At 45.0% G+C, this 17,996-nt stretch overlaps 1 protein-coding gene across 4 annotated transcripts in view; it reads left to right on the forward strand.

Annotated features, from left to right (window-relative positions):
• ube3d (ubiquitin protein ligase E3D) overlaps positions 1-17,996 on the forward strand; it is a 225,409-nt gene that overhangs the window by 195,414 nt on the left and 11,999 nt on the right. The window contains exon 9 of one of the 4 annotated variants that reach the window (XM_070884526.1): positions 12,611-12,684. The exons of 2 other annotated variants lie outside the window; for them this stretch is intronic. In XM_070884526.1, coding sequence (XP_070740627.1) covers positions 12,611-12,684 — 74 coding nt within the window. Of the gene's footprint in view, positions 1-12,610; positions 12,685-17,996 lie in introns of those variants that run through there. One more of the 4 variants, XM_070884522.1, reaches the window with a different exon arrangement.

Genomic DNA, 17,996 nt, shown 5'->3' on the forward strand with positions numbered 1-17,996 from the left:
GCTAGTGCTGTTAGGGAGGGTTTAAACTAGCTTGGCAGGGGGATGGGAACCTGAGAATAGAGTCAGTAGGGAGGGGAGAAAAGCGGAAATTAGAATGCAAAAATAAAGAAAGTGAGTTTGAATGAGAGGAGCAAGCAGGAAAAAAGGGTAAAAAAACCAAACTTAGCACATTGTCTAAATGCACGTAGCATTTGTAACAAAATAGATGAATTGATGGCACAAATTGAGACAAATGGGTATAACCTAATAACCATTACAGAGACGTGACCAGGACTGAGAATTAAATATTAAGTATTTGCCAATCTGGAAGGACACACAGAAAGGAAAAGGAGATGGGGTAGCTCTATTGATAAAAGATGGAATCACTGCAATAGTGAGAAATGATATATGCTCAAAGGATCAGGATATTGAAGCAGTTTGGGTGGAGATAAGGAATAAAAAGGGGAAAAAGTCACAGGGGGCCTATATACTACACCCACCAAACAGTAGCAACTCTTGGTTGGAGCATAAACCAGGAAATAGTGGGGGCTTGTAAAAAGGGAACAGCAATAAGCATGGGTGATTTTAACCTCCATATTGATTGGACAAATCAAATTGGTCAGGGTAGCCTTGAGGAGGAGTTCACAGAGTGCGTAAGGGACGGGTTCCTTGAGCAGTATGTAACGGAACCAACCAGGGGGCAGGCTATCTTAGATCTGGTCCCGTGTAATGAGACATGATTGATAAACAATCTCCTAGTAAAGGATCCCCTTGGAATGAATGATCATAGCATGATTGAATTTCAAATTCAGATGGAGGGTGAGAAAGTTGGATCTCTAACCAGCGTACTAAACTTAAATAAAGGAGACTATGAAGGTATGAGGGAAGAGTTGGCTAAAGTGGACTAGGAAAACCGATTGAAGTGTGGGATGGTTGATGAACAGTGGTGTACATTTAAAGAGAGATTTCACAGCTCTCAAGAAAAATATATTCCAGAAAGGAGGAAAGGGTGCAAGAGAAAAGAAAGCCAAAAGAAATAAAGGACGGTATCCAATTAAAAACAAGGGCATACAAAGTGGGCAAAACTAGTGGGAGGACAGAAGACTGGGAAGCTTTTAAAAGCCAGCAAAGAATGACTAAAAAAATTAAGAAAGGGAAGATAGACTATGAAAGTAAACTCGCACAAAATATAAAAACAGATAGCAAGAGTTTCTATAGCTATATAAAAAGAAAAAGTGTGGCTAAGGTAAATGTTTGTCCCTTAGCGGACGAGACCGGGAAATAATTAATGGGTAACATGGAGATAGCAGAAACTCAAAACAAGTATTTTGTATCAGTTTTTACGGTAGAGGACACTAACAATATTCCAACAGTGGATAGTCAAGGGGCTATGGGGGGGGGGGGAGGAACTTAACACAATCACAATCACTAAGGAGGCGGTGCTCAGTAAGATAATGGGACTAAAGGCAGATAAATCCCCTGGACCTGATGGCTTGCATCCTAGCATCTTAAGAGAAGTAGCGGCAGGGACTGTGGATGCATTGGTTGTAATTTACCAAAATTCCCTGGATTCTGGGGAGGTCCCAGCAGATTGGAAAACTGCAAATGTAACGCCCCTATTTAAAAAAAGGAGGCAGACAAAAAGCATGAAACTATAGACCAGTTAGCCTAACATCTGTGGTTGGGAAAATGTTGGAGCCCATTATTAAAGAAGCAGTAACAGGACATTTGGAAAAGCAAAATTTGGTCAGGCAAAGTCAGCATGGGTTTATGAAGGGGAAGTCATGTTTGACAACTTTGCTCTAATTTTTTGAGGATGTAATGAACAGGGTGGATAAAGGGGAACCAGTGGATGTCGTATATTTGGACTTCCAGAAGGCATTTAACAAGGTGCCACACAAAAGGTTACTGCACAAGATAAAAAGTTCACAGGGTTGGGGGTAATATATTAGCATGGATAGAAATTGGCTGACAAACAGAAAACAGAGAGTCGGGATAAATGGTTCATTCTCTGGTTGGCAATCAGTAACGAGTGGGTTGGCGCAGGGATCAGTGTTGGGACCCCAACTATTTACAATCTATATTAACGACTTGGAACAGGGGACTGAGTGTAATGTAGCCAAGTTTGCTGACGATACAAAGATGGGAGGAAGGGTAATGTGTGAGGAGGACATAAAGAGGCTGCAGGAGGACATAGACAGGCTAAGTGAGTGGGCAAGAATTTGGCAGATGAAGTATAATGTTGTAAAGTGTGAGTTCACGCACTTTAGCAGAAAAAAAATCAAAGAGCAAGTTATTATTTAAATGGAGAAAGATTGCAAAGTGCTGCAGTACAGCGGGACCTGGGGGTGCTTGTGCATGAAACACAAAAGGATAGTATGCAGGTACAGCAAGTGATCAGGAAGGCCAATGGAATCTTGGCCTTTATTGCAAAGGGGATGGAGTATAAAAGCAGGCAAGTTTTGTTACAGCTGTACAGGGTATTGGTGAGGCCACATCTGGAATACTGTGTGCAGTTTTGGTTTCCATATTTACCAAAGGATATACTTGCTTTGGAGGCAGTTCAGAGAAGGTTCACTAGGTTGATCCCAGGGATGAGGGGGTTGACTTATGATGAAAGGTTGAGCAGGTTGGGTCTCTACTCATTGGAATTCAGAAGAATGAGAGGTGATCTTATCGAAACGTATAAGATTTAAAGGGAGGCTTGACAAGGTGGATGCAGAGAGGATGTTTCAATTGGTGGGGGAGACTAGAACTAGAGGGCATGATCTTAGAATAAGGGGCTGCCCATTTAAAACTGAGATGAGGAGAAATTTCTTCTCTCAGCTGATTGTGAATCTGTGGAATTTGCTGCCTTAGAGAGCTGTGGAAGCTGGGACATTAAATAAATTTAAGACAGAAATAGACAGTTTCTTAAACGATAAGGGGTTATGGGGAGCGGGCAGGGGAGTGGAGCTGAGTCCATGATGAGATCAGCCATGATCTTATTGAATGGCGGAGCAGGCTCGAGGGGCTTTATGGCCTACTCCTGCTCCTATTTCTTATGTTGTGTAGCAAGAAAAAACAGGGGGAAGCTAGCAGCTGTACTTGTGGGTGTTTGCAAACTGGGACTTGTGACCTTAATACGTTATGGTTGTGTTGACGTTAAAAGACATTTACTGTAAAATTGGTGAAGAACTTTGGATAAAGGTTTCCGAGAGACTTCTTGAATTTGAGGGACAATTTATCTCATCTGTTTGTTTTCTCATCAGTGAAGCTGAGGCATCAGCTTTTAATGAAAAGCACACAGTAACATTAAACTCAATGTTCTGACTCATTAATCAAACAGCAACTTAAACAATCTAACTGACATCCATTGGCTCATTAAGTGCAGGGATTAGATAACCTTATATTAAATCCAGTATTGTCAACAGTTTGACATTGTCTTTTTGTAAAAAAAAAATTTGGGAGTGGAGGGAGCTCATACAGACCATCGTGCTATTCTGTAGAAAAGGGAAAGCTTTGGGCCCAGTCAATCCAGGCCTCTGTCATAATAAAGAAATAAGAAAAGGCCATTCAGTTCATTGAGCCTAATCTTTCCAATGGGCCATGCATAATTTATAGCAGCATAGATTCTCCCTGGTTTATTTAATCATGAGGGAGACAGATAAACAGTGATGGCACTATCCAATGCTACAAAATTCCACTGATCCCTTAATTCATCCTTGAATTCTGAAGAAGATTTTGTTATTTTTAATATGCACAGTATTTAAGGGAGTAAGAGGATGACATTTGTCCTACTTATAACGTAACAGAAATATTATGAACAGGAGGAGGCCATTCAGCCCCTCTATTATTTAATTAGATCCTGGCTGATCTGTACCTCAGCTCCATTTACTCGCCTTTGCTCCACATTTCTTCACATCCTTACCTAACTAAAATCTTATCTATCTCTGTCTTAAACGTTCCAATTGTTCCAGCATCCACAACCTTTTGGGGAAGAGAGTTCCAGATTTCTACTACTCTTTGTGTGACAAAAATACTGATTTATTATATATTTAATTCTATATCTGTAATATACATCATCCATCCAACAACAAAAGTGCTGCAAAGAGCTTTATATAAAGTCACATTGTGCTGTTTGTGTCACAGATAAAGTTCATCATCATCATAGGCAGTCCCTCGGAATCGAAGAAGATTTGCTTCCACTCTTAACATGAGTTCTTAGGTGGCTGAACAATACAAGAACCACAGTCTCTGTCTCAGGTGGGACAGATAGTCGTTGAGGGTAAGGGAGGGTGGGACTGGTTTGCCGCACTCTCTCCGCTGCCTGCGCTTGATTTCTGCATGCTCTCGGCGACGAGACTTAGCGCCCTCCCGGATGCACATCCTCCACTTAGGGCGGTCTTTGGCCAGGGACTCCCAGGTATCAATGGGGATGTTGCACTTTATCAGGGAGGCTTTGAGGGTGTCCTTGTAACATTTCCGCTGCCCACCTTTGGCTCGTTTGCCGTGAAGGAGTTTCGAGTAGAGCGCTTGCTTTGGGAGTCTCATGTCTGGCGTGCCCAGCGGAACTGATCAAGTGTGGTCAGTGCTTCAATGCTGGTCGGACTGAACTCCAGGACCTAGTCGATGTATTTACTGAGGCGTACGAAAGCGTAGGCCTTACGCTAAACATCAATAAGACAAAGGTCCTCCACCAGCCAGTCCTCGCCACACAGATAAAGTTATTAAGGTAAAGTACAACAACTTGTCTTTATATAGTGTCTTTAACGTGAAACGTCCCAAGCCACTTCACAGGAGTATTATGAGATAAAGAATTTGACACCGAGCTGCATAAGTAGAAATTAGCCCAGGTTACCAAAAGCTTGGTCAAAGGGGTAGGTTTTAAGGAGAAAAGAGAGGTAGAGAGGTGGAGAGGCATAGGCAGGGAGTTCCAGAGCTTGGGGCCTAGGCAACAGAAGGCACGGCCACCAATAGTTGAGCGATTATAATCAGGGATGCTCAGGAGGGCAGAATTAGAAGAGCGCAGACACCTCTGGGGGGCGGGTTTTGTGGGGCTCGAGGAGATTAATGATGGGGAGGGCGAGGCCATGGAGGGATTTGAAAATAAGAATGAGAATTTTGAAATCAAGGCCTTGCTTAACCGAAAACCAATGTAGGTCAGTGAGCACAGGGGTGATAGGTGAGCAGAACTTGGTGCGAGTTAGGACATGGGCAGTCAAGCTTTGGATCACCTCTAGTTTACGTAGGGTAGAATGTGGGAGGCCAGGAGTGTGTTGGAATAGTCATATCTAGAGGCAACAAAGGCACGGATGAGGGCTTCGGCAGCAGATGAGCTGAGGCAAGGGCGGACGATGTTACGGCGGTGGAAATAGGCGGTCTTAGTTATGCTGTGGAAATGTGATCGAAAGCTCATTTCAGGGTCAAATATGACACCAAGGTTGCGAACAGGCTGGTTCAGCCTCAGACAGAAGTTGGGGAGAGGGATGGAGTCAGTGGCTAGGGAACGGAGTTTGTGGCCGGGACCGAAACATGTGTGATTTCTTCCTCTCTTTTTTCATAAGTTTGAAATTATATAACGAGGGTAGCCTTTTGGTCTGTTAAATTAAACTTTCGAAAGTGAACTTTTAATTGAATCCGTATTGTTTAAGGTTATATTTGTTTCGCTGGAAATGTCAGTTACTAAATTGGTATTAAACTTGATGAGAGTTCTGGCTTACATTATGGTGAAGAACACAGCATGTGATTGATCAACAAGATAAAACTCACTTGTCTTTATTGACACAGGTCAAAGTTTAAAAATAAAACTTTACAGTTTTATGAAGGTAGGTTATTTTAATTCAATAGAATATTTTTGTACCCTCTATTTTAACCAGTTACATCAGGAGCTATAGATTTTGTTAAAACAGTGTTTATTTAACAAAAACAAGAGAAAGACAATCAACCATTGGCATAGCCCCAAAGTTGGTTGTCTTTAAAGGTGGCCTAATGTCCGACCCTTCAGGCCAGGCAGAGCTCTTTTTGTGCCAAAGGAAGTTTTATGCCTAGATTTTAAAAAACATTACCAGTCACTGGCTCCATGCTCCATTGGTGACTTGCTGTCACTGCTGTCCCGAAGACGGACAGGCCTGTCAACGGAGGCTGCATCCAAGTTTATGGATGAGTAAAACTTTCTCATCAGATGGCAAGGTGAGGGATGTTGTTAGAAAAGATTCTGGCTTCCACTTAATAAGGCATTCCCCACGATTCCAGCCATTTCAAGGAACAATCAGAGAATGCCCATACTGAGGAATTTTGGTCTCTACAATTGCGTTCATCGTGATTCTGCAGCAGGTAGTCTTGGTGACAGAGAGGATACAGGGACTGATGGTGGATGCATTGGTGGTCATTTTCCAACATTCTATAGACTCTGGATCAGTTCCTATGGATTGGAGGGTAGCCGATGTAACCCCACTTTTTAAAAAAGGAGGGAGAAAAAAAAAGTGAATTATAGACTGGTTAGCCTGACATGGGTAATGGGGAAAATGTTGGAATAAATTATTAAAGATGTAATAGCAGCGCATTTGGAAAGCAGTGACATGATCAGTCCAAGTCAGCATGGATTTATGAAAGGGAAATCATGCTTGACAAATCTTCTAGAATTTTTTGAAGGTGTAACTAGTCGAGTGGACAAGGGAGAACCAGTGGATGTAGTGTATTTGGACTTTCAAAAGGTTTTTGACAAGGCCCCACACAAGAGATTAGTGTGCAAATGGTATTGGGGGTAATGTATTGATGTGAATATAGATCTGGTTGGCAGAGAGGAAGCAAAGAGTAGGAATAAACGGGTCCTTTTCAGAATGGCAGGCAGTGACTAGTGGGGTACCACAAGGTTCAGTGCTGGGACCCCAGCTGTTTACAATATACATTAATGATTTAGACGAAGGAATTGAATGTAATATCTCCAAGTTTGCAGATGACACTAAGCTGGGTGGCAGTATGAGCTGTGAGGAGGATGCTAAGAGGCTGCAGTGTGACTTGGACAGGTTAGGTGAGTGGGCAAATGCATGGCAGATGCAGTATAATGTGGATAAATGTGAGGTTATCCACTTTGGTGGCAGAATATTACCTGAATGGTGACAGATTAGGAAAAGGGAGGTGCAATGAGACCTGGGTGTCATGGTAAATCAGTCATTGAAATTTGGTATGCAGGTACAGCAGGCGGTGAAGAAGACAAATGGCATGTTGGCCATAGCGAGAGGATTTGAGCATAGGAGCAGGGAGGTCTTGCTGCAGTTGTACAGGGCCTTGGTGAGGCCATACCTTGAATATTGTGTACAGTTTTGGTCTCCTAATCTGAGGAAGGACGTTCTTGCTATTGAGGGAGTGCAGCGAAGGTTCACCAGACTGATGAGGTCCTACGGGATGAGGTCCTACAAGACAAATTTAAGGAGCTAGGAGCTAAATTAAAAAGTAGGACCTCAAAAGTAGTAATCTCAGGATTGCTACCAGTGCCACGTGCTAGTCAGAGTAGGAATCGCAGGATAGCTCAGATGAATACGTGGCTTGAGTAGTGGTGCAGCAGGGAGGGATTCAAATTCCTGGGGCATTGGAACCAGTTCTGGGGGAGGTGGGACCAGTACAAACCGGACGGTCTGCACCTAGGCAGGACTGGAACCAATGTCCTAGGGGGAGTGTTTGCTCGTGGTGTTGGGGAGGAGTTAAGCTAATATGGCAGGGGGATGGGAACCAATGCAGGGAGATAGAGGGAAACAAAATGGAGACAGAAGCAAAAGACAGAAAGGAGATGAGTAAAAGTGGAGGGCAGAGAAACCCAAGGCAAAAAACAAAAGGGACCAATGTACAGCAAAAGGGCCGCTTTGCCGCAAAATTCTAAAGGGTCAAAGTGTGTTAAAAAGACAAGCCTGAAGGCTCTGTGTCAATGCGAGGAGTATTCGGAATAAAGTGGGCGAATTAACTATGCAGATAGCAGTTAACGGATACGATGTGGTTGGCATCACGGAGATATGGCTCCAGGATGACCAAGGCTGGGAACTCAACATCCAAGGGTATTCAACATTTAGGAAGGATAGACAGAAAGGAAAAGGAGGCGGGGTGGCGTTGCTGGTTAAAGAGGAAATTACTAGGAGTTAGATGAAGTCCTTACTACTCGGGGGATCAAGGGGTATGGCGAGAAAGCAGGAATGGGGTACTGAAGTTGCATGTTCAGCCATGAACTCATTGAATGGCGGTGCAGGCTAGAAGGGCCGAATGGCCTACTCCTGCACCTATTTTCTATGTTTCTAATGCAATTGTAAGGAAAGACATTAGCTTGGATGATGTGGAATCGGTATGGGTGGAGCTACGGAATACCAAGGGCAGAAAACGCTAGTGGGAGTGGTATACAGACCTCCAAACAGTAGTAGTGATGTTGGGGTGGGCATCAAACAGGAAATTAGGGGTGCATGCAATAAAGGTGCAGCAGTTATCATGGGTGACTTTAATATGCATATAGATTGGGCTAACCAAACTGGAAACAATACGGTGGAGGAGGATTTCCTGGAGTGCATAAGGGATGGTTTTCTAGACCAATATGTCGAGGAACCAACTAGGGGGAAGGCCATCTTAGAATGGGTGTTGTGTAATGAGAGAGGATTAATTCGCAATCTCGTTGTGCAAGGCCCCTTGGGGAAGAGGGACCATAATATGGTGCAGTTCTACATTAGGATGGAGAATGAAACAGTTAATTCAGGGACCATGGTCCAGAACTTAAAGAAGGGTAACTTTGAAGGTATGAGGCGTGAATTGGCTCGGATAGATTGGCGAATGATACTTAAGAGGTTGACAGTGGATGGGCAATGGCAGACATTTAGAGACCGCATGGATGAACTACAACAATTGTACATCCCTGTCTGGTGCAAAAATCAAAAAGGGAAGGTGGCTCAACCGTGGCTATCAAGGGAAATCAGGGATAGTATTAAAGCCAAGGAAGTGGCATACAAATTGGCCAGAAATAGCAGCGAACCTGGGGACTGGGAGAAATTTAGAACTCAGCAGAGGAGGACAAAAGGTTTGATTAGGGCAGGGAAAATAGAGTACAAGAGGAAGCTTGCAGGGAACATTAAAATGGACTGCAAAAGCTTCTATAGATATGTGAAGAGAAAAAGGTTAGTAAAGACAAACGTAGGTCCCCTGCAGTCAGAATCAGGGGAAGTCATAACTGGGAACAAAGAAATGGCAGACCAATTGAACAAGTACTTTGGTTCGGTATTCACTAAGGAGGACACATACAACCTTCCGGATATAAAAGGGGTCAGAGGGTCTAGTAAGAAGGAAGGAAATGTGGGAAATCCTTACTAGTCGGGAAATTGTGTTGGGGAAATTGATGGGATTGAAGGCCGATAAATCCCCAGGGCCTGATGGACTGCATCCCAGAGTACTTAAGGAGGTGGCCTTGAAAATAGCGGATGCATTGACAGTCATTTTCCAACATTCCATACACTCTGGATCAGTTCCTATGGAGTGGAGGGTAGCCAATGTAACCCCACTTTTTAAAAAAGGAGGGAGAGAGAAAACATGGAATTATACCTGACATTGGTAGTGAATAAAATGATGGAATCAATTATTATGGATGTCATAGCAGCGCATTTGGAAAGAGGTGACATGATAGGTCCAAGTCAGCATGGATTAGTGAGAGGGAAATCATGCTTGACAAATCTTCTGGAATTTTTTGAGGATGTTTCCAGTAGAGTGGACAAGGGAGAACCAGTTGATGTGGTGTATTTGGACTTTCAGAAGGCTTTCGACAAGGTCCCACACAAGAGATTAATGTGCAAAGTTAAAGCACATGGGATTGGGGGTAGTGTGCTGACGTGGATTGAGAACTGGTTGGCAGACAGGAAGCAAAGAGTAGGAGTAAATGGGTACTTTTCAGAATGGCAGGCAGTGACTAGTGGGGTACCGCAAGGTTCAGTGCTGGGGCCCCAGCTGTTTACATTGTACATTAATGATTTAGACGAGAGGATTAAATGTAGAATCTCCAAATTTGCGGGTGACACTAAGTTTGGTGGCAGTGTAAGTTGCGAGGAGGATGCTATGAGGCTGCAGAGCGACTTGGATAGGTTAGGTGAGTGGGCAAATGCATGGCAGATGAAGTATAATGTGGATAAATGTGAGGTTATCCACTTTGGTGGTAAAAACGAGAGACAGACTATTATCTGAATGGTGACAGATTAGGAAAAGGGGAGGTGCAACGAGACCTGGGTGTCATGGTACATCACTCATTGAAGGCTGGCATGCAGGTACAGCAGGCGGTTAAGAAAGCAAATGGCATGTTGGCCTTCATAGCGAGGGGATTTGAGTACAGGGGCAGGGAGGTGTTGCTACAGTTGTACAGGGCCTTGCTGAGGCCTTACCTGGAGTATTGTATACAGTTTTGGTCTCCTAACTTGAGGAAGGACATTCTTGCTATTGAGGGAGTGCAGCGAAGATTCACCAGACTGATTCCCGGGATGGCGGGACTGACCTATCAAGAAAGACTGGATCAACTGGGCTTGTATTCACTGGAGTTCAGAAGAATGAGAGGGGACCTCATAGAAACGTTTAAAATTCTGACGGGGTTAGACAGGTTAGATGCAGGAAGAATGTTCCCAATGTTGTGAAGTCCAGAACCAGGGGTCACAGTCTAAGGATAAGGGGTAAGCCATTTAGGACAGAGATGAGGAGAAACTTCTTCACCCAGAGAGTGGTGCACCTGTGGAATTCTCTACCACAGAAAGTAGTTGAGGCCAATTCACTGAATATATTCAAAAGGGAGTTAGATGAAGTCCTTACTACTCGGGGGATCAAGGGGTATGGCGAGAAAGCAGGAAGGGGGTACTGAAGTTTCATGTTCAGCCATGAACTCATTGAATGGCGGTGCAGGCTAGAAGGGCTGAATGGCCTGCTCCTGCACCTAGTTTCTATGTTTCTATTATTCCCGGGATGGCAGGACTGACATATGAATAAAGACTGGATCGACTAGGCTTATATTCACTGGAATTTAGAAGAATGAGAGAGCATGTCATAGAAACATATAAAATTCTGACGGGACTGGACAGGTTAGATGCAGGACGAATGTTCCCGATGTTGGGGAAGTCCAGAACCAGGGGTCACATTCTAAGGATAAGGGGTAAGCCATTTAGGACCGAGATGAGGAGAAACTTCTTCACGCAGAGAATTGTGAACCTGTGGAATTCTCTACCACAGAAAGTTGTTGAGGCCAGTTCATTGGATATATTCAAAAGTGAGCTAGATGTGGCCCTTACGGCTAAAGGGATCAAGCTCTATGGAGAGAAAGCAGGAATGGGGTACTGAAGTTGCATGATCAGCCATGATCATATTGAATGGTGGTGCAGGCTCGAAGGGTTGAATGGCCTACTCCTGCACCTATTTTCTATCTTTCTATGTAAGGTCGGAAGCTCTGCTCAGGGTAAAATGGGGCACAGAGGTTGCGAACCATCTGGATCTGTCTGCGACAGTGGCAGGGGAGGGTGGCTAGGAAACAGCTTTTGTGACTTGTATATGAAGCTTAATCCGTTTGGCCTCAAATCAGCACCTAGTGTGTCCACAGTGCTGTTCTGCAGTGGCAGCCTCCCTCAGGTTGTGAAACTCACAATTCCACCTCTGTCTAGACAATTTATTAAAGCTTTTCTGAAGGCACAACTAACCTTCCAACATGTTCTGATTTCCTAAGGAGACTGGGCTTCCTCATAAATCAAGAATCTGCCCTTCATTTTTGCCCAATTTCCAAATAGCCTAAGGCGCTGTGTGACAATAAGGAATATTTACTTATGATCTGTGGTGAGTTGTCTGCCTTTTCTTCATTTAGTTGAACAAAAATGTAGATTGTGTATTTTATGAGGAGACTGGGGTCAAACTTTGGAAGTCAATAGCAACATAATCACTCTTGCATTCAGAGCCATCAGCAGAACCTAATAACATTATTGTGTGCGTTGGCATTTTAATTACTAATAAGATGAGGTAAAGAGGCGTTGGTAAGTTACATTTAGATGCTGTATTTCCTTTGGGTATAAACTTGTAACTGAGGAAAAAACAGCAGCCATTTCACTTCACTTTTATTTTTAACAGTTCACAGCTCATACAAAAGTAGGATTCCCAACTGTTCTAAAAGTTAATAATTTTATTTAATTAATTGGCCTATTCTGGATATATTACAGCATTATTATATAAATGATTTATATTGCCAGAAAAGGGTTTAGAAATTATGTAGATTCTAACAAGCTATGGGTGTAGGTTATAAATAATAAAGATTGCTGGAGTAGCTATCAAAGGCTAAGAACTACACCGACAACCCTTGCAAAGCTGCAATACTCTGATAAGTGAAGAAAGGAGAGCATTAGTCAAGGTTCACACTTTTAATAACGGTCTGGTGACCTCTGCTCATAGTACTTGCTTATCCAAGTCGTGTGAATACAGGTTGTGGTGAAACTTATGAGCAAATAACATTGCTAAGTCAACTGTTGGTCAACCTTCTTCCTTCTACGACACGCTTCGAGTAAGCACAAGACACTTGATAGTGAGTATATGGAACAGATGTTATTCATATTCAGCACAGGTGATCGATTTATACAGTACAAAAGAGTAGCATTGGGTTTCCCTCTCTCTCCAGCTCTCCCAATAATTCTGGAAAGCCATTCTCCTTTATACACCTCAGTTCGCCTACTTCAAAGGTGCATTTCACAGGTAAGACCTCATGATTTATCTGTCCTCAGAGCCTTTCAAAAACTTATTTACACAATCTTAGCTGCTTACTTCAAAGGTAATTTCCAAGAACAAGACTTCATGATAATCTGTTCTCAGTTTTTTTCAAGGTCAGTTTATTGACATGTAAATGTCCACTCTAGATCATGGTTAATTGATCCCTCTGCCTATGTTTATTATGCTAGTCGCTAAAGTTATACATTAATCACTCATTGTCATAATAATCAATCATTTGGAGCAGAACACAATCCATTCTTCCTTCTCATCGACACCCCAGCTATTTTCCTGTTTAGCCTTAGAATGAATGCCTGTTGCTCTGTGACCAGTTATAGATCAATTATTAACTCGTAACTCTCCAACATATCCAACAAACATTCATAATCATATAAATGCCAGGTAATGACCACCTTGAACAGAGAATGCCCAGCCTCCCCTTGCCCTTCAAATTCCACCCCCTCCCCTGATCAACACTTGACTAGAATTGAACTGGACTAGCCATATCAACACCGTGGCTACAAGAGCAGGGCGGAGACTGAATACTCTGTTCCAAGTGGATCACCTGCTGACCCCTCAAAGCCGCTCCACCTTCTGTGAGACTTGAGTCAGGACTATACTAGAATACTCGCCACTCATCGACACGAGACAGTGCAGCAACTCGCCAGTTTCTTTGATAACACTTCCGTCCCATGTGCCTCTACCACCAGGTAGGGCACGAATAGCAATGTCGTGTGAACACCATCACGTCCACATTTTCCTCCAAATCATGCGCCATCCCTGACTTTGGCAGACACACCGTTGCTTCATCGCCGCTGGGAACAGGATCCTGGAATTCGCTACCAAACACTATTCAGGGAGTGCCATCACAAGAACAGCAGCAATTCAAGGAGAAGGCTCACCACCATCATCTCAGAGCAACTAGGGATAGCCAAAAACACATGTTTTAAAAAGCCTCCCATTGTTGGTGTCGAGATCACTTATAGAGAGTGACTATTGGAATGAGTTACTAAAGGGTTACCAGCACCCATATTCTTTGCCTTCAGCAGAGTAGGGTTGTACGAGAAAATTAAATGACAAAAGATTATTATGCATACTTTTATTCTAAGAGCGATTGCAGTCTTTCTCTTGGACAATGCTTTGTGACATGGAATTGTTAGTTGTGGTGTGAGCTGTAGCTTTGACTACATTCGGGCTGAAGTAGTTAAACTTTGACACAACTGGTCACGGTGAAGAATTGTTAGGGTAGCTTGTGTGGAGAAAACGGATAGTGTGGAGGGAGACCACCGAAATGTAGTGAGCATGGAAGGTTGATCTTGATTGGCAGTGTAGTTTTTTTTATAGTTATCATTCTGTACAGGAAACATAGGCAGAGATCTGGTAGATTACCGGTAGTTACATAGAGCCCAAAATTCCACATGGACTTTTTTGGCGCAGTTGAAGAGGTACATCCGATTTTTTTAGTGGTTCAACTGCGGCAAAAAAAAAAGTTCCAAGTTTCGTCAGCATACTCTCATTTTGGAGTGGCGCAGATTGTCCTTAAGCTCTGTGGGTGGAGCTTAGATTCTGCGCCGAAAAACTGAGGTTACCAGGGTAACGGGGGACGCCATGAAGGGCTGAGGTACAGCATTTCCTATTTTAAGTAGATCGTAAGTGAGACTTTTTTCACCTCTGCAATCCCGGGCCGAAAGGCCCCACCCCACCACCGGAACGCTGCAATCCCGGGCCGAAAGGCCCCACTCCCCTCACCACCGGCCCACTCCTATCCCGAGCCGAAAGCCCCCCACCCCATCCCGCTGCAATCCCGGGCCGAAAGGCCCCACCCCGCCCCCTCCCCCCCCCCACCGGAACGCTGCAATCCCGGGCCGAAAGGCCCCACTCCCCTCACCACCGGAACGCTCCTATCCCGGGCCGAAAGCCCCCACGACCCGCTCCTATCCCGGGCCGAAAGCCCCCCACCCCACCCCCCCACCACTGGCCCGCTGTAATCCCGGGCCAAAAGGCCCCCCCCCCCCACGACCCGCTGCAATCCCCGGCCGAAAGCCCCCCACCCCACCCCCTCCACCACCGACCCGCTGCAATCCCGGGCCGAAAGCCCCCCACCCCACCCCCCCCCTCACCACTGGCCTGCTGTAATCCCGGGCCGAAAGGCCCCCCCCCCCCCCCCCCACGACCCGCTGCAATCCCGGGCCGAAAGCCCCCAACACCACCACCGACCCGCTGCAATCCCGGGCCGAAAGGCCCCCACGACCCGCTGTAATCCCGGGCCGAAAGGCCCCCACGACCCGCTGCAATCCCGGGCCGAAAGCCCCCCACCCCACCCCCCCCCCCCCCACCAGCGGCCCGCTGTAATCCCGGGCCGAAAGGCCCCACTCCCCTCACCACCGGCCCGCTCCTATCCCGGGCCAAAAGACCCCTGCACCGGCCCGCTGCCATCCGTGTAATTTGTCTTCTTTGCATTTTATGAACATGGATTATATCTCGCCTCATTCTTTTCTCCCATGAAAACGAGTTTAGTTCTGATTCTTTCTTCATAATGAAGGTCCGCTTACTGATCCGTTCCCCCACCCGACCCTGGCCCCGAGTGCATTCCCGGTCTGCTCCCCACCCCTAGCCCAGGCCGAATGGCCTCCTCCGATTTACTTACCTGCGCCGATTTCTTTAACTCTCTGCAAGGGTTTTCTGGAGCGGCCACATACGCTGGAGTAACTATCAGCTGGCCAAAGATCCCTAAATGACCAGAATTGGCATAGGTAGCTGGTTACATCCCCTTTGGCTGAAAAAAAAACGTACCTAAAAAAAATCGTAACTAACTGAATTCCGCTGGTGCAAATTGATTGGGGAAACTGGGGATTTTTACCTTGGGCCAAAAAAAGCCTGCTTCAAAAGAACGGTGCAAATCATTGGGGAAAATTGAGCCCATAGACAGTGTATTTTTAATTATTTTTTGTTTAAATTTTCTCTCCTCTTCTGAAAATGCTGTCTTAAGCTTGTATGTTTCCATGATGCTAAAATCTTCAAGTCGCAAGATTGATGCAGATGAGGAAAGCCTTTCAAAACATCTTAATGTAGAAAGACCCAATCATTTCTCCATCATGACATCCGACTGCTTCTTAATTGAACCAGGGTTTTCACCTTCACTACTCCACAAGAAGGTCATTTCCATGTATTGATTATTCTTTCTATGAGGAAGAGTTTGCTGGCATCAGTCCTAAATTTGCCTTTTATTACTTTGAACCAATGCCCCCCTTGTCCTTCTGTTTTAAACAGTTTAGTTTGAAGTAATAAAAAGAGAGAATGCTGGAAATACTCAGCAGCTCAGGCAGCATCTGTGGAGAGAGAAACAGAGTTAACGTTTCAGGTCGATGACCCTTCATCACAACTGGAAACATTTAGAGATGTAACAAGTTTTAAGCAAGTGCTGGGACAGGAAAAGGGGGGAGAGGAGGAAAGAACAAAAGGGAAGGTCTGTGATAGGGTGGAAGGCAGGAGAAATTAGAGACAAAAAGGATGATGGTGCATGGCAAAAGGAGATGGTAATGGGACAAGTTAGGAACAAAAGATGGGTCTAGATAAATGGGAATAGCAGAATCATAGTTTAAAGTAATATTCAGTACCTAATTTTTGACACCACATTGGATATTGTACGATCATTTCTCAATCGACTCACTCCAGGCTGAAAAACCTAAGTTTCTGTACTCTTTTTTCAAAACTTAATCCCCTGACACTAGGGTTCAGTCTTATGACAATTGTCTGAAATACGCCAGGGATTAAATCTCTCCCTTGTGTCTCTGGACACACAAATCAAGGTGCGATCTAACCAGATCGCTATAGAACTTGACCACAACTTTCACCAACTTGCAATCGAATGTTTCGGCTCTCAAGTTCAGCATTCCGATTTCTTTGCTGATCGCTGCTCCATCATGATGATCGGGGAGTCGGAGGCAGCGGGACTTCGAGCGGGTGCGTCGAGGAGGCGGCCTATAAAAGTCCGGGGAGTCGGAGGCCAGCCGCTGCAGCTGAAGCAGGAAGACAAAAAAGAAGTAGAAAGAAATCGAAAGGTGACGTCACAGCCAAGGGGGTAAGTGATTGGCTGGTGATTGGTGAGTAGTTTTTCTTTTTCTTTTCTTTATCAGTAAGTTACCTTTAGCATTGTTGCCAAATTAAGTTAATCTAAAGGTTAAGTCATGGCAGGATAGCTCGGACACGTGTTATGCTCCTCCTGTACTATGTGGGAAGTCAGGGACGCTTCCGGTGTCCCTGACAATTACGTGTGCGGGAAGTGTATCCGCCTCCAGCTCCTGACGGACCGCGTTGCGGAATTGGAGCTGAGGGTGGATTCACTCTGGAGCATCCACGATGCTGAGAATGACGTGAGTAGCACATGTAGCGAGTTGGTCTTACCGCAGATGAAGGGTCCACAGCCAGCTAGGGAATGGAAGACCAGCAGGAAGAGCATTGCAAGGAAGGTAGTGCAGGGGTCCCCTGCGATCATCCCCCTGCAAAACAGATACACCGTTTTGAGTACTGTTGAGGGGGATGACTCATCAGGGGAGGGCAGCAGCAGCCAAGTTCATGGCACCGTGGCTGGCTCTGCTGCACAGGAGGGCAGGAAAAAGAATGGGAGAGCAATAGAGATAGTGGATTCGATTGTAAGGGGAATAGATGGGCGTTTCTGCGGCCGCAACCGAGACTCCAGGATGGTATGTTGCCTCCCTGGTGCAAGGGTCAAGGATGTCTCGGAGCAGGTGCAGGACATTCTGAAAAGGGAGGGTGAACAGCCAGTTGTCATGGTGCACATTGGTACCAACGATATAGGTAAAAAAAGGGATGAGGTCCTACGAGACGAATTTAAGGAGCTAGGAGCTAAATTAAAACGTAGGACCTCAAAAGTAGTAATCTCAGGATTGCTACCAGTGCCACGTGCTAGTCAGAGTAGGAATCGCAGGATAGCTCAGATGAATACGTGGCTTGAGCAGTGGTGCAGCAGGGAGGGATTCAAATTCCTGGGGCATTGGAACCGGTTCTGGGGGAGATGGGACCAGTACAAACCGGACGATCTGCACTTGGGGGAGTGTCCTAGGGGGAGTGTTTGCTAGTGCCGTTGGGGAGGAGTTAAACTAATATGGCAGGGGGATGGGAACCAATGCAGGGAGACAGGGAAACAAAAAGGAGACAAAAGCAAAAGACAGAAAGGAGATGAGTAAAAGTGGAGGGCAGAGAAACCGAAGGCAAAAATCAAAAAGGGCCACTGAATATAAAGGGGCTGCAGGAGGGGTCAAAACTAAAAATCATGCTTT

This window comes from Pristiophorus japonicus, chromosome 7 (assembly GCF_044704955.1).
Source record: "Pristiophorus japonicus isolate sPriJap1 chromosome 7, sPriJap1.hap1, whole genome shotgun sequence".
Lineage (NCBI taxonomy): Eukaryota > Metazoa > Chordata > Chondrichthyes > Pristiophoridae > Pristiophorus > Pristiophorus japonicus.